The sequence below is a fragment of the Chlamydotis macqueenii genome, chromosome 8 (assembly GCF_036417535.1).
Source record: "Chlamydotis macqueenii isolate bChlMac1 chromosome 8, bChlMac1.mat, whole genome shotgun sequence".
Classification (NCBI taxonomy): Eukaryota; Metazoa; Chordata; class Aves; order Otidiformes; family Otididae; genus Chlamydotis; species Chlamydotis macqueenii.
Genome location: NC_141563.1, coordinates 36983844 through 37001042, shown reverse-complemented (window position 1 = coordinate 37001042; position 17199 = coordinate 36983844). Strand labels below are relative to the sequence as shown.

The 17199-nt window shown below is 55.9% G+C and overlaps 2 protein-coding genes across 2 annotated transcripts in view; one reads left to right on the top strand and one right to left on the bottom strand.

Moving 5' to 3' along the window:
* The window catches only part of LRRC7 (leucine rich repeat containing 7), a 137564-nt gene extending 126470 nt beyond the window's left edge, over positions 1 to 11094 (bottom strand). Inside the window, exon 1 of the mRNA XM_086753669.1 lies at positions 10988 to 11094. Coding sequence (XP_086609795.1) covers positions 10988 to 11012 — 25 coding nt within the window. The 5' untranslated portion in view covers positions 11013 to 11094. The remainder of the gene's footprint in view (positions 1 to 10987) is intronic.
* The window catches only part of NEGR1 (neuronal growth regulator 1), a 726879-nt gene that overhangs the window by 598985 nt on the left and 110695 nt on the right, over positions 1 to 17199 (top strand). The window lies entirely within an intron of this gene.

Below are 17199 nucleotides of genomic sequence, written 5' to 3'. Positions count from 1 at the left end.
CTATATATCAAAAAATAATGCTAACATTCGCGTGAAAAGCCTGTGTTACAGGATCAGAACGGCAAGCCAAGCTTTCCAGCGGCACAGAACGCGCGCTCCCTTGGCCTTAAGGCAGTTTTGCTCTCCTTTTTCATGGCATCACCGTAACCCACACGCTCTCACCTGATTTTCCCCCAGAACAGCTGTTTCAGTGCACGCAGGGCTGGATGATACTTTAAGGACAGCTCTTCTCATCTTTGTTTTCTCATCCTTGTTGGAGGAACAGTTTTATTTACTGAACACTATTTAAAGCCTCAGAAACCAGAAGGACTCTCCGTATGACTCTCGCGTTTCTACAGGTATCACACAGCCGCTGCAGACCCTCCTCGTGGAGCCGCCGCGCCAGTCCTTGCTCCCCTGCCCAAAACTGTGTGTTCTCATCCCTCAGACACCGAGGACCACTTGCTGAGGGTGATGTGGCTCCCAAAAGCCGAGGGCGTGCCCTGCTACAGGATGGGCTGCGCTCTTCCAAAGGCTGGCACATTGGTCAAATCCACCTGGACTGACCAACAAAAAACCTCCCCGGTGAAAGACTGGTCACCCCATAGCAAACCACAGCGCAGTATTCTTCTAAAAGAGCGAGAACATTTCAAAACAGTTGCTATCCTAGGTGCAGAATTGTGGTTTTCCCTCCTCTAGTCTTAACAGTCTAGAGAATAAAATATTTATCAGGGAAACTGGGAAAATTCAGTTCAGGACCTAAGGTCTGGTGGATGTGCAAGCTTCTCCATGAGACTGAAGAAGCACAGAGCAGGTCTGGAAAATCCTTGCGTGCCTGAAAAGATCTACTTTTTTATGTAGATGTTTCAGAAATTCTGGGTAAACTTGAAAAAGAAAAAAAAAAAACAAACCACCCCTAAGCAGCTTTCCAAAGAGCCAGTATCCACCTGCAGCTCTTCCACAGGGAACAGCTCTGCCCTTCGGTCCTCAGGAAGCTCACCCCTCCGGCACGAGGCCGGTGCCTCCACACAGCGTCGCGTCCCAGTCGCGCTCGGAGATCCCACCTGCGGGACCAGTCCGGATGAGCCGGCGCCGGGGCTGCTCCGGCCGCTGCGGCTCTGCAGACGTGCAGCGAGCCGAGGCCGCAGCAGCGCAGGCATTTCACTCTTGTCTCTGGAGAAAGCTTTCAGCGGTCAGCGCTGATCACCGTTTCAAGGTTACTAGGCCAGCACGGCAGAGCTGAGGAGGAAAAGCAGGGCTCCCAGAGCACGCCGTCGTCCAAAGCGCAGCACACCCGCGCTGGGAGCAGGACGGGTCCCGGCAGCAGCCTCCGGGCACTGAGGGAAAAATCCAGCTGCTTGTTAAAAAAAACCTGAAATGGCAACAATGCTGTGATATGACAACGTGACCCATCGGGTCACCAGGACACGCAGGATTTAGGTGCAACCTCATTTCACAGGGAGTCCGAGGGCACTATCTGCTGAACACAGCCCCAAGAAGACATCACGGAACACTAATTCTGCTGAGAAAACAACTCAGCTCCAAGATTTCTTTATCGTGCCGTTTGCTTTCACACTGCTTCACGGAGTCCTTGCCTTAACTCACCGCCTCCTGCCCAACACCTGTGAGTACGGCCGCCCTCCCTAACGACACGCGTCGCCCGAAACCTGCTCTGCTCACCCGTTTCCAGGTTCACCTGTGCCACACCAATTATTCCACTACACATCCTTCAGAGAGAGAGCCAAAAAGCCACAGGAGGTGAAAATGAAGCCCTGGCACCGCCACGTGCTGAAGGCTTTGCAAAGTCATAAAACTCCTTCGCACTTTGCATTTCACCTGCTCAAAGTTTCCAGGTCCTCTACTAGTGTGAGAACGGAGCAACCTCTATGATCAGTGCAAAATCAGATTTTGATGCACGCATAAACATAAACCTGTATTCTATACATAGATGTAATGCACATTTATTTTTCATAAATAACAGTTATACATACGCATTTACACACGCACACACACGGACTGCGTGTTAGAGACAAGAGCCAATAACAGGTTTTGTACTCAGTGCTTTTCTTAACCCCAAAGAAAGAACCAGCCAAGTTCTCTCCTGCCGACGGAGAAAGAGGATGGGGAGAAGCTAAGAGGCAGCTTCTCTAGATGATTTAATCCTCAGACTTACCCGTTCTTTAGAAAGATAACGATCGCTCTTTCTTCCTTCCTGTCAACTATGACCATTCCTCTTAAAGGGAGCTGTATTTTAGGTAAGCATTTGTTAAGAAGAACAAACTCGCTGTATTCTGTTAATACTGCTTACGGCTTTTCATGCTGCTCGCCCCATGCTGCCAGAGTCAGTGCACTCAGACTAATGGACTGGAAAAACGTGAAGTATTTCAGAAAGGACCCCATTTCTTTTCCTTTCAGGTTTCCTAGAGGTATTCTGAAGCTATAAAAAAGCGGTTCCCTCATTGAAATAAAAGGCAAGGACATACTAGATATGGAAAATGTTCAAAATAGGATGAAAAGGACGGGCAAAGGCATAGACTTCTCTGGGAAGAGTCGCTAAGTAGGTCAGTAAAAGAGATGAGTTGGGGGAAACATGACAGGTATCTACCAAATCCCGAGCGGCACGGAGGAGACGGATCGGGAGCAGCTCGTCACCATCTCCAGTGCAAAAACGAGAGCTCCCAATGGACCTGGTATCGCAGGGTCGTTTCTGATAGCACAGTGCGTTAACCCCACCTCCCCGATTCTCCCTAAGTGACCTCCTAACTTCTTACCGTGAGCCTGGTGTGACTACTCAGAATCAAACCTAGCAGAAGTAATTAACATTTATCTCATCTCGGGCTAATCTGACAGCCAGCGCTGATGAGGTTTTTTCCTGCTTTAACCAAATTTACGGATAATATCCCAATTGCAGGAGCTGCAAGTCCTGAGGAATACCAGCCTCCTGCTCCTTACTCCTGTCCCAGCTTCGTTCCCCGGGGCAAGGCAGTGCCTGAGCTGGTACTGGTGGGGCAGTGGAGCGGAGAACCAAGGTGACCACAGAAGAGTCCTCCTGCTGAGACACAGTACGCAATACTGAAAAGTGGGAAAAAACAGCAGCACTAAACCAGAAGCATTCCAAAACTAAGATCTCTTGGACCAGGCCTAGATGTGCTGTGACACTTGGCATCGCACCCATTTTCGCGAAATCTGTCCACACAAAACCAGCAGCGATGATGAGAGAACGCCAGCAGCCCGTGCGCCCTGACTGCCGGTTCCAGGAGCCGGATCTTTAACTTGCGCAAGTTAACATATTGTTGCTACTATAAGTGGAAATAACCACCCAGCAGCAGAGCGTTAACGATATCCCGTTAAAAAAGTGCCCTTCCCCGGCGGAATGGAGACACGGACACCGGTTACCCTTGGAAAATGGGCAGAAGTATTTACTTTGCAGGAGCTTCCGTGCAGAGATTTAAAGCTGATGTGCTAGCATCGTGTTCGTTTTTTCAGTACAGACACTTCTGCAGGAATCCCAAAACGTGGCTGTATCAGGAAAAACCCCTCCGTACTCAGAAAAACACTGCAGCATCTGCAACCACAGAGCAACGAAGGAAGAAAACTGTATTTTACGGCACTAAGAAAAATTCTTACAAACACACGCGCATTAACCGAGGTTTGTTCTCCCATTTCATGAAGACCGTTGTTCCCCAAATGGCGCACCAGGCAGCAGCCCCAGCCTTTGTCCTGGAGATAGTCCTGAGCCGAATCCTCCGTCCTAGGCGACGCTTGTAAACCACGAGCCAGGCTGTTACTCAGACCACAGCAGCATGTGCCTACAAATACCGTACAGCTGCGTTCTAGCATTTCTCCCGTCAGCTGGTATTCTGTTAAGTATTTGGTAAAAAATATTGTTAAAAAAATAATTTTTGTCTAAAAACTCCCATTGCTTCTTCCGTTCAGAAAGCAAGAGGCGGTTCTCCTTGAACGTCACACCAAGAAGACACTAAAAATCACGTGGACTTTCACAGCATTTCTGATCCCATTTGTTTTGGTACTTAAACCCCACCTCAAAAATTAAAACAGCCACTTGTGCAAATAAATAAGCTTTGCTCAGCTGTGGAACTTTCAAGAAAATTGTTAAACCTTGGAATGTTATTAATACCGATCAGAACTGAATTTCCGTACTGTAACGATGCATCTTCCTGCTCACAGACGAGATTACAACGTTTTCTGAATTCATGAGGCGACGAACGTCTCTAGGAACCACCAGCAGCATCTCTGCTCGGCTCAGACCCCAGAGGGGACGACGCGCTCCCACGCAGGCAACGCCGCGCGGCTCCCTCGGGAACGGCAGGCAGGTACAACCCTGTGCTGCGCGTCGGGCGTGAAGATGGCCGTCCCACGGAGCAGGAGGTGGGACCTGGTGGACCCTGCAGTCCTACGACACACATCACCGCAGGCGCCCGGTGCCATCCTACAAGGACGCAGAGGTGCAGGACATTCTGCGAGACAAGCCGTTGAAACAATACTTTCTGATCTCTCACAACACAAAGCATGGATGGAGAAAGGAAGAAGGTACCCGAGGACCACCAAGGAAACGCAGGATTTGACCACCAGCCCGGGAAGTCCAAGAGGATCCCGGATCCCCTGCTCAGGCTGCACCTCCAGCTGCTTCCCAGCCCCTGCCTGACCCTCTCCTCTCCCCACGGATCCCTGCAGATCCCCGTGGATTCCCACGGATCCCCACTCCACCACACTAGGCCACCTCCTCCCCTTCTTGGCATGCGACCATGCAGGAGAGGACCAACACACACAGCCCCTCAAAACAAGGGAGGGCACGAAAGCTCACGAGATGACGTTGCTCACCCACAGACAACAGCATCCTCACGCACATCATTACTCTTCCCTCCCTCCCGTGCACACGAGCTGGGAGCCCTTTACATGAGCTGACTGCCCTCCGAGCTGGGGGACCACGCAGGCTTTGCACCAAAACATCCGTACGGCAGGGAGCCACCACACGCAGGTGGCACCACGCCACGGCGGGGCCCCTGCCAGCTCCAGCTGCAGCACGTCCATCCGCCCCTCCAGCCCCAATCTCCGGCCTTGCCAGCAACCAGCATGGATGAAGCCTCTCCTCCTCCTCCTCCTGCCTATGGCCACGGGCATCACAAAGCCTCCCTGTCACAAACCAAAAGGATTTGGGGGTGTTACGCCACTGGGCAGGAACAGCTTAACGCAAAAATGAGTAGTCCTCAACAAAATCCACTTGAAGGTAACTGCTCTTCCGTCACCCTAAGGAACTCTTCACCCTGTATTTCACATGCCCATGGATTTCTAACCAGCCTCCCACCCAAGTCCACTCAAACATCTCGAGGCGCTCTGGTAACTCACGTATTTCAGATATAGCACTGCAAAACGCAGCAAGATACCTTCTGGCACACGACTGGAAAGCATGGCACACGGCTGTGCGAGACGTCACAGTGCCGTGACACGCAGCAACCTTAGCTTCCTCGCCAGCGCTTGGCTGCAGGAGGCTGCAGCTCCACCATCAAAACAGCTGAACGTGAGGAGGAGCATGGAAACGCGTGGCAAAGATGATGACGAGATGCACAACGCCAGGCAGAAATAAACACTAGCACCCGCGCTGCCCGCAGGTGCTTATCTGTTAGCCTGGCATCCGTACACTGATGTATGGAAACTGTTGGAAACCATCAGCCGCTTCTCCTGCCGGCGAGACACAGCAGGTTACTCTGCAGGATACATTTTTCCAGGAAAAAAAAAAAATTTAAAAAAAAAAAAAAAAAAGGAAGACCATTTCATATTTCTGGTTCGTAATCAATATCCAGCCTACGAAGCACCAGGACGATACAGCCGCGTTATTACCGCAGGAGAAAGCACGGATGGATTTAGGAAAAAATCCCTCGCCATATAAGGGCTGCGAACATTTTCCCACTTAAGACAACGTGTGGGATCACATTCACAGACACAGAAATATGTTCTGTTCCCTGACACCCACAGTCCCAGAACACCGGGCTGAAGTGCTGGCAAGAATAAGAACCATTTGTTAAGTACAAGAAATGTCTCACATAATTAGAGAACTGCTGAAAGCTACCAATTTAGTTCTCAGGCTTTAAAATTTGAGAGTTTTTATTGTAATACCAGCGAAAGCTTCAGTAAGCCTAGAGGTGGAAACGCCCAACGCGTGCACCACGCGGTTTGATCAGCGTATCGAATACCTGAGGCCAAACTAAGCACAAGGTACACGGAGATTTCGACGCCACTCAGACAACACCTCCCGCGGATTTTACGCTAATTACGAAGCGCAGCTGCCCACCAGGCACCCAGAGGCCCCGTCCCTCCAGGGCGACACGTTCCCCTCCCCAGCCCCATCCATTGCCCCGCCAGCGCGCCCAGCCTCCCGGCACCGCTCCGTAACCGTCCCCGCGTGCCCCTCGTGCCAGGGCGATGCTCGAGCCGGCCAAACTGCCCTCCTGTCAAGGGCAGCGAGGGCCATGCCATCTCACAAAGCATCACCAGGGATGAAGAGCAGCCTCTGCCGAAAGACTTTTCAGTGGTCCAACACTGAGGATGGCAATGCGCTGCTCAAAACAGAACATATGGCATTCGGATGGAGTTTTTTAAACATATTTGAGAATAAAGTGACGCAAGAGAGGCAGAGAGTGGGAGGGATTGGTGGGGTTTGACCCGGGAAGAGCTGGAGACAGAGCTCCTGTTCCTGCCAGAGCAGCCGCTGCTGCTACCCCTGCCCTGCCAGCCACGGCTCTGCTCCCCGGCCAACGGCGCCAAGGCCTCCCCACCGACAGCTCCGCTCCTCTCCTCGCAGCTTCCTCGGCCTCGCAGCTCCGCTCCTGCCAGCGCTTGCTCACCTCCAACCACAGCTGAGACCCAACACCCGCTACCGCCGGCGTGAGGCACGGCGCAGGAAGGAGAGAGACCGCTGGCGATGGCCTCTCACGTAACTCCCGGCATAACACGAGTACGGTAAAATCCGTCACGGCAGTGGGCTCCTGTCAGAGCGCTTTCTGGCATGCCGTCTTCCTCCTGGCGTGCCATCATCTTTCTTCCACAGTCTTCCCCAAGTCAATTGCAGTAAAAAATTTGAAAAGTACAAAAAAAAACCAAAGACAACAACAAAGCAGTGTTTTAAAATCAGCAGCTGAAGAACAGTCCAAGTCAACCAAAGTCAAACGTTCCAGGCCAGGCTGGCCGGGGCTCTGAGCAACCTGATCTGGTTGGAGATGTCCCTGCTCCTGGCAGGGGGGGGCTGGGTGGGCTTTGACGGGCCCTTCCCACCCAAACCATCCTGGGATCCCACCAAGTTTTAAATTCCACTCGATTCCCCACTCCCGAGCAGCGCTCTCTGGGGAACGGAGCATCAGCTCCGTGACTGGAGGTCAGCGCCCGCAGCCCGCCGACTCCCGCCGCCCACCAGCTCTGCTCCGCTGCGCGACGTCACGCAGCTCGAGCTCCGGAGCTCACACGGACCTCTGTTTACCAAAACGCTCCTTACGTGCGTGTTTGATACCTGGCAGACGGCTCTATCGATTGCTCTATTTATAGTCCGTGTCGTACCTTCCCAGCACAAAACTTCACCGGCAAACTAAGCGTCAAAGATTTCATGAGCACGCCTGTACACCTGAAGCACACCGCTGAAAAATGGCGAATACCGACAATTTCCGTCGTGTTTGTTTCCCACCCACGGGAACTCGCGCAGCGAGCCCGGACCCCCAGCAGTCCCACCGCCTCTTTAACACATCTCGATTCCTGGACGTGAACCAACGGCGCTGCGGTCCTTTGCCCAACCGAAACCCATGCAGATTTTTTCTGCCCACTGTCTCCCGTGCTCATAGAAGGTTACACTTGCTCTCTCCTCAGATTGTCTTTGCACCAGCTTTCATTTTCATTTCCCCAGCAAAATATCTGGGAAAAAAACCCCAAACCAATACATTTTCCTCCCATAAGCTTAAACTCCTGTGGCTATAGATTTGCTCACTCTGGGCACGAGGGAACTAAAGGATGAAGAATGTTCTGCTCCTTACAATAAGAAAGAGCAGCCTTCCTCAGCTTACGGCTTCCTTTCCTCCTTTACTCGCTGTAACCTGACCCATTAACATTTCGCTTGCTCCACCTCACCGGCGCACCTCTCCAGCTGTTCGGATTTCACGCTCCTTTACTTCCCCAATCCTGCACTTCGCTACAGAACTGCCAGCGGCAGCGTCTCCTCGGGGCTGTCAGACCTCTCACACGGGGCTGCACCCAGCCTGATTCCGCGCGCTCCTCCTCCTGACCGCTCCATCTCTCCCCCTTCGACTCTCCCACGACTCCGAAGCACGTCACGCTAAAAGGCGAAGACGTGAAACGCATAGGACTTCTCTGCCACCAACAAATTGCTGCATTCCCAGGAAAAAAAAAAAAAAGCTCTGACAAAAAGCTAACGGTTCTGAAAGACTTGTCCCAGGATTTGACGCAATGTGCCGTGCCGGCAAATTAAAGCCTACAGAAACCACACTAAAATTAGAGAGAGCTGAGATGGAAACCAAAGACACGTGGTGGCTCTTACAAATCCTTAAATAGGGCTTAACACAACGTTTAGGCTCTCGGTCCGTGCTCAGCTGAGATCTACCCAGGTCGTTAATTCACATTAGAAAGCGGCACTGTTTCTGGGACAGCTCTCTGCACCGCCCGTCACGGGGTAATCGGCGTTCAGACCCTGGTCTCGTGGGCCAGCCTCCCTTCAAAGCGCCCGCGATCGGCGCGAGGACTCACACGCCCGCCTCCTTCACCCGCCTGCAGAAGGTCTGACCCTCAGGTCACCAGTCCAAGAGGGGCCACCCAGGGCCGGCCGCCCGGGGCCGCGGCTGAGGCTTCTGCGCAGCCCCAGGGCTGGAGCCACGCTCGCACCTCATCCCCCAGCAGCTCAGGGCAGGGGTCGTACTCCTCGGCTAAAATCCCCCATTTCGGAAGCACTGGGAAATCTTTGCTGCCCACCGCTCCCCCACTCCCGCCCGTCATCCCAGGCACCCAACGGCCCCTCCTGGGCAGCAGCTCCGGCGTTCGCCATGGACCCAGGGGCACTGCGGTGGCGGGGCGCAGGGGCGTGGGGGCTCTGGGGCCGCCACCACGCTCCGCCCCGGGAGCACCCGCCGCCCGCGTTCGGACGCGGGTTAATCCCTGTTTTCCGGGTCTGTGATGAAGTCCGGTGCTCTGCCGGGCGCCTGCTCTGAGATGAATGCGCACAGCTGAAGCTTGGTACTGATGCAAATACCTCGGGGGCTATTAATTCCTCATTAATCTGAAGTCGCGCGGCTTTAACGGCGCGCACACGCTGCCGCCTTCAAATATTCCAGAGCTAATGGACAACCTTCCTCTTAAAATCTCATTTTGTAAGCAGCTACGACTTGAACAATATTTTACTGAACGCTTAAGAGGCATTTATAAATTCCTGCGGGACCAAGGAGCGAAGCGTCTGCTTGCGACCACGCGCCGCTCCTCCTTCCGACGGACTCCCACAAGTGCAGCGAGCACCGGGAACGCCGTGCCCGAGCGGCCGCCTCCGGCCAGGCTCCGCAGCGAGCGGCGCCCGCCTCCCGACCGCTTGGTAAGCATCCAGCGCACGGAGGGCAAGCAGCGACGATGGCTGGTACTTCAGGAACCGCACAAATCGGTGTCGTGTGAAACCATGTTTTAAGTATTGCGTTTTATCTGCATACCAGTAGCACACAGAAAAGCTCCTCCTGTGTGAAATGATTTTTTAAAAAATTGAAATACTGCTTTATCACGGAAAAAGTTTCACACGTTGAACGCTGGCAAAGGCTGAAGTTCACACGGACATCGAGCTGACACAGCCCGTGGAGGGATTTGAATAGAAGACCATTAAATTAATACGGTTTTGAAATAAATCACAGTAATTAATGCCGTTTGAAAAACGAAGCAACCTTCTTCCCCTGCAGTCGCACGAAAAGAAAAAGACACGACCTCCCGAGGAGGCCGATTCCCTTTCCGTCCCCGTACCTACGGACCGGAGCAACGTTCACAGTCTCAAAAAAGAGGCCACGTTTTCCACGACGCACAATTTATTTATAATTACGCAGATCCTGAAATCAGCCCTTCCCGTTTCCCCAGCAAGTCTCGCTACTTCCAGAGCGCGGCTGCGGTACGCGAGGCGCAGGTTGCCATGGCAAGCGTGCATCCTCTGCCGAGCACGGGAGCGAGCAGACGCGGAACGGCAAAACCCACCAGACTGTCAGCGCTCCCGGCGCGAGGGCGAGGAGAACGCGTTCCGTTCCACCTGCTCATGCCGGTCAGCACGACCCGCAACACCTGGGGTTCAAACCCAGAACGGAGGTTTGGGCTGAAAATCCCAGATGCGCGAAGGCAAAACGCAGGGGTGATGGGCGTGCCAGAAACAGCCAGGACACCGGTCGGGGTTATTTCCCCAAAATCCAAGGAACTTCCCAGAGCGCTCGCACGGCCCTTCCCCACTCCAGCCTCACGGAAAAAACGGGCAAACGCGGCCGCGTCCCGGGACCCCCCGCCACACGCTCGCCCCTCTCCCCCGGCTGGAGACGGGGCTGGGGGGACCAGGCCCCAGACCCCGTGGGGGGAGGCTTTCCTCGAAATTCGCCGGGAACGGGTCCAAGCTCGTACCGGCGGGCAACCAGCGCCCGGCGCACGCCAGCCCCCTCCGGGGCGGCCGCCGTTTGACAGCCGGGGGCGGCCGCGCGGGACCGTGACCGGCCGTGGGCTGCGCCGCCCCGGCGGGATCCCCCCGCAGCCGAGCCGAGCCGAGCCGAGCCGAGCCCGCCGCCCGGGGAAAAACCCGGCGGAACCGCACCGGGAATGCCAGCGCGGCGCGGAGCCTCGCGGGGCGGCTGCGCTCCCTTTGTCCTCGGCGGAGGCTCCGCGGCCGCGGACCCGCAGCGGGGGCGTGGGCGGCGGCAGCCGCTGCCGCCTCCCCCCCACCCGGTGTCCCCGTCCGTGTCCCCCCCCACCCCCCGGCTCCGGTACTCACGGTGCAGGCGGGAGCGCGCGTCCATGCGCGGCCGAGCCGCGGTCCGGGGGCCCCGCCGAGGGCTGCCCGCGCCCGCCGGCCCCGCCGCCCTGGGGCCGCCTCCCGGCGCTGCCCAGCCACCACGGCGGCGGCGGAGAGGGGCGGGGCGGGGCCCGCTGCGCGCCCGCGCTGCGCTCCGCGGCCGGCGCAGGGGCGGGGCGGGTGGGCGGGGGCGCCCACCCCGCGGTGCGGTGCGGTGCGGTGCCGCCCGTTCCCGCCCCGACGGGGCCGGAGCGTCCCCGCGCTGCGGGGGCGGCGCCCCACGCCCCCATGGCGGCTGGTGCGTGCGCGTCCCCCGGCCTCCCCGCGCCGGCTGGCAGCGCCCTGCCCGCCCTTCCCCCGGGGCAGGAGCCATTAGAAAATGGCTTCTCTCCTTCTTCACCTCGGAGAAGTTGCGGGGGCCGGTACCCTGCCAAATGGGAGTGGGGCCGGGGGAGCGGTGGGAGGGGGCTCAGCACCCCCGCCACGGGACTGGGTGTCAGAATCCCAGAACGGTTCGGCTGGGAAGGGCCCGTCAAAGCCCACCCAGTCCAACCCCCCTGCCAGGAGCAGGGACATCCCCAACCGGATCAGGTTGCTCACAGCCCCGGCCAACCTGGCCTGGAACGTTTCCAGGGATGGGGCACCCACCAGCTCTCGCAGGCTAAAACATGGCGGGCGATGTGGGTGCAGGGACACCCTGCCCATGGGTGGGTGCTGGCCTGCATCGCCCAGCCGCCGCGGGAGGGGAAGGGGGCAGGCGCGCGGGTGCCAGGCCTCGGCTCCCTGCCGCCATCTTTGTGCGCTGCCGGGGCCTGCGGGCTGTTGGGTTTTCTGCGGCTTCTCCTCGGGTTTGCCACCCTCCAGCAGCGAATGACCACAAAATAAAATATTCTGTCGGTAGAAACGCATCAGAGAAGAAGCCTTTGCTGTCGCAACCGGTTGCGCGTAAATCGGGTGCCAGCCGAGCACGGGTACGCGTCGGGCGCCGTGCGCACCGGGGAAGGCGACCTGCAGCCTGCGCAGGAGCCGCGGGGACGGCGGGGACGGCTCCTGGGGGGCGGGTGATGGACATCGATCTCTGATGAGATCCACTGCCGCATGAGTTCTGAGGGCTTTGTTGTAACGGGGAGTTCTTCTCCCTGATAAACATCTCCAAGATTTCGCAGGGCAAAACAGCCTGCGACTGGAAAACCCCCGGAAGAGTCTGGTCCTTGCCTACAAAACGCCGACGGGCCTTTCTCCCCAGCAAAGACAGGTGTGGAGCGGGAGAAACGCACGGCTGCGCCGTGGGGACCGGCAGAGGGGCAGGGGTAGGTGGGGACCTTCTCCGGGGGGCCAAAAACCCTGCGAGCCAGGGACCGGGAAGGGGCTCAGCGGGGTACGGTGTGGCAGGGGGGCTCAGCTCCGGGCTGGGGCTTTGCGCTGCTTAACGTTACCGGGCTTTCCGCCCGTGTCGCCGTCCTGAAACGCTGCTTAACGCAAGACTACGGCTGATGGCTTGAACAAGTCTGGGCTCCACCATGGGTACTGGAATGTATCTTCACTGACACGCGCGTATCAACAACCCCCTGCGTACTGACTTCTGTCCGTTTCTAGACCCGGCTAAGGGAAGTTTTAAAATAACGGGATTCCTTCCGCAAATTCTGTAGGAAAGCCGGATGCGTTCCTTCAGGGGGTTCTGCAGGTTTGGGCCCACCAGTGCCTGCTGGAGTCGCACCAGCTGGGAAGACAGCACGGTAAATCAGAGCACATCCTGAAGGCTGATAACCCTGAAATAAGCTTATTTTTTCTTCTCATTTTTAAAAAAAACCTTTAATATATAGAGATGGAACAGCTATCAAGGACACAGTTCCTTATATTTAATAAATGGCGGTGCTACACAGCTTTGAAAGTTTTCCCGGTAGAAGTCCCAATGCATTTTTTTCCTTGTGGTTGTACTAAGTCCTCTCAAGTGCTACTTTATACATGCCCAGACAACGACACAACATTTCTGGAGGCTTTAACGTGAAGGTTGAGAAGAGCGCGTGAGTCATGGGCTGTGGTGCTATAGGTGCATGCTGATTTTTGGGTCGCCTTTAAGTAGGCCATGGCGGATGGCAGCCAAAAGTCCAGTCGGGTGCCGCGAGGTGGTAATGGTGGCTCCAGGCTGGGCGCGTGAGGGACCTTCAGTGCAGTGTCTGGCAAAAAATGTCGATAACTTTGGAAACGGGGTGAACAACCAGTAACGGACCTTCTTCTTGGGAGTCTTGGGGGGAAACTGGGATGGGGTGGGACGAGATGGGTGGGAGCATCCCTGCCTGCATCAAGAGTCAGCACATCGCTGCACCGCCACTGTCACCGACACTGTCACTGCTGCTGCCGCTCCTGGCCTTCCCGTGAGAGAGAAGGCAGAGGGGCCCTTGCTCACTTTCCGGCATTTTGCAGAAAAAGACTCTTGAGATCTCTCTGTCCGTGGAAAAAACTGGCAGGCAGAGTGATGGGGCTGTGGCACAGGGGACAGTCAGAAGAAGGAGCAGGTCTCAGGAGCAGATTTCACCTGAGCTGTCCTTTGCGCCTCCTGATTGTTCCAGACTTCGGGAGATTGTGTAGAGGTGTGGAAAAGTGTGACTGAAAGGAAGAAAAAACCTTACTGGCAACCCAAAAAGCAGCCGAGGGTTGGGTTTCCTCATTATCAGTGAGGTATCGCGAAGGCTCTCGCGTGAGGAGGACACCGAGAACTGCGTCAGCGCTTTGGGAGCGTCCCTCTCTTGCAGGGAGCTCCAAGGGCAGGCTGCGGGTCGGAGAAGCTCCGAGTTGTGCGAGACTTTGGCGAGGGTTGGTGTTAAAAATGGGTTGCAGGCGGAGAGAAGGAGCGAGGGACAACGGGTGCCGAGGGGCTGGGGAACTCACTAGAAGAACTGGGGATGTTTGCATCCCTGCGGCCTGGGGTAGGTCAAAAAATTGAAATTCCATTGGGTCAGGTAAGGGAAAAAGTTAACTTTTCCTAAGGGTATGACGTCAGCGGGCTGTAGTGCCAAAAGCTGTAACCCTTTTGCGAAATGAACAACTCATCTCTTCTCCTTCACAGTGAAATTATTTAATCTATATTCTCGGGAAGCACTTCAGAAACCTGTTGTAAAATACAGCGACCAAGCACCTTAAACTGCTCCCCCTTTGCTCCTGGGAGAATCCCAGCGCCTCCGCGGGCCCTGGCAGGATCGCGCTCCTGGCCGCTGCAGCGCCCGCCGGCCGGGGCCGCGCCCAGGACCCCGCGGGGAGAGCTGGCTGCTGCAGCCCACGGCCGCTCCAGCGGGAAGCGACGGCTCCCGCGCCCTGGGTCACTTCCCGGGTTACTTTCACCGCGAGCAGCTGCACCTCTGTCCAGTCTGATCCTCACTGGAGCCTCCCGTCCTGTTTCTCCCCCGGCCAGGCGGCACGGTTTGCGTGTTAGCAATAAACCAACACACTTCACGGGGGTTTTCCCATCAGGAAGACCAAGGACGCCAAGAGAGGAGCTGCGACAAGCTTCCGTCTCCCGCTCCGTGATTGTCCCCGCAGGAGCTGACGCAGGTCAGGCCGGCGCAGTGCGAGGGGAGCCCAGACGCCTCCTTGTTTCCTGACGTTGCGATCACTTTTAGATTCGATATTTTTTAAAATGTTAATATTGCAGGCAGCGCTGGCCACAGGGGTCAGGGCTGTGGTCAGAAGAATAGCTAATCCTCTCGCTTCCGTTTTGTTTCCCTCCGACCTGTGTTCCCGTCTCCCGGGATCTGATGTTCGGGCGGTGCAGCCTTCACTGCCGTTTAAATTCCACCCCGGAGAAGGCTGAGCTCTCCAGGTCGATCCAGCAAAAAGTATTTAAATGTCTGCTTCAAACCTAATTACAGCCGTCTCTCAAATCCGTAATTTCGTCTCAATTTGCCACAATTCGTGCATGACTTTCCCTGTCAGCGCCGCCGCTATGAAGAGCAGATGAAGGTCATTCCTCGCTCGGCTGCTAACGTGGGGAAATTGGAATTGCTTTGATGCCGAGGCTTCCCACTAGTGTTTTCTGTCAGCGCCGGCGAAGTTGGTGGCTATTACCTTTTTGCCGTACCTCTCATCAAAGCACACACACGGCGCTTTCCGCCCAGCGCAGAGGGAGGAAAATTCGCCTTCCCTCCTTTGCTGCAGTGGGCTGCACTCTGCAGCAGGCGTGTGTCAAAAATACATTGCAGAGACTGCAGCGGGAACAAGCGCTCGCCATGTGCTCCCTTGTATTTTCACAGAAACAGTCTGTGTTTATCCCCTGTTTCATATCCTTCTGACCTTTAAGATACTTGAATTCTCTCTCCCTCTAAAATTAAAATACACGCCGTGTAGGCGAGGCGCTAGGGAGGGAGAGCTGCCGGCAGGCGCCCGCGCCGAGACCCCCGGCAGCAGCTGCCCCCGCCGCGGACAGGCGCTCTGCCCCGAAACGCCGTGGGTCCCGGTGGGAAGGATAAAATCAGTGATAAGTAATAAACCTGCACCAGATATGGCCACCACAGGAGGTGAGACAGCGCCGGCCGTGCGGAGGATGCGGCGGCTCGCTTGCGGAGCCCACAGCACGCTCTGCTTCGGGGTGCCGGCGGATCGTGCCGCTCACAAACGAGTACCTGGTGAGGGACAGCCGCGTGCCGGGGTGCAGAATAGCACGAAAACGTGTGTAAGGAGAAAAAGCTGCCCTGAAAGAAACACCGCAAAGAAGGACTTGATGGTAAGGTCACCATGAGTTGCAGAACGCGTTCCAGAGCAAATATTTCTTCATAGGCACGAGCAACGCAAACCACTAGCAGGGGAGCCGGTCTGCTCCTCCCAAAGGGTCACTGTGGTGGCACTCTGCCTTTCCGTGTCCTGGGAAACTGCAATGTTCACACCCTGGACTGTCCGTAACGTACCTCCCATCATTCTTTTCAAACACACGTATTTTCCCGACATCCTCTTATTATTCACAGCTGTCACAAACGCTCTAAATCATTCTTTACACTGAGGGTGGTGGGACACTGGCCCAGGCTGCCCAGAGGGGTGGTGGATGCCCCATCCCTGGAAACATTCCAGGCCAGGCTGGCCGGGGCTCTGAGCAACCTGATCTGGTTGGAGATGTCCCTGCTCCTGGCAGGGGGGTTGGACTGGGTGGGCTTTAACAGTCCCTTCCCACCCAAACCATCCTGGGATTCTGGGATTTCTGGGATTCTGGATATTGGGTGACTCACTTGCTTTTCTGTCTGTAGAAGGTTTTTGAGCAGTTGCTGGCCCCACGCCCCAGGACCCTCCGCGGGCAGGGAGGCGCGGGGCCGGCAGCAGAAGGAGCTGCAGCCTGGCAGGGCTCCCAAAACAGCCTCGCTGGGGTATCGCAAAAAAAACAGCAGCCATTTATGTGCTGGTTTATTACTCTCTTATTACGGTCGTTCTGCAGCAGGAATGCTGTCTGTGGCAATCAGATGTACACGCGGTAAATGGCTTTGCAGTTACCAAAGCCCCGAGCCTTGTTCGGGCATTCAGTCAGCCACGAAACAATTGGTTTTTTGCACATATTCCGTACCGTATCTCTTCTATAAATGTGTAAAACCACAGCAGCAGGCGACGGTGGCACGAGTCTTTAGGGACAACCTGGTAGCAGCCAGACCAGCTCTGTATTGGCGCTGGGCTCTCCTTTGGCCAAGCACATTTCTGTCCCGAGGGATGTCAGCGAGTTATCTGCTGTGTCCCGGAGAAAGGAAAAGAACTGTTAAATGCTGATCATTGGAGCTGGATGGAGGGAAATGCACTGTCCGCTGCAAATCCCCGAGAAGGGAATTAACTTCCCGTGACCTCCGGTGTGCTGGGCGCAGGGGCTGGTCCCAACCAGCTCATCCCATTTATCTCAGCGTTTTTAAAGAGGGAAGGTCGGGCGGGCAGGACGCAGCCATGACCATCCTGGTCGTGGGTAGAAGCAGTTTCCCAAACCAGACGCTCAGGACAGCATCTCGGGAGACTTGGATACTCCTGGAAGTATATTTTAGCCAAAGCTGTAAGAGATTTCTTTCCAAAGTGGAGAAGATCACCCAGGGAAGGAGAGCCCCCACTCCTGCTTCCCACGCTCAACCGCGTCCACGCTCTCCTTCCTCCTCAGCCCAGCTGCAGCCGCACCGGGAAATTCCCATCACTCATTTCCACAGGATTTACCTGCCCGCTCCGGGAGGATGCCGTGA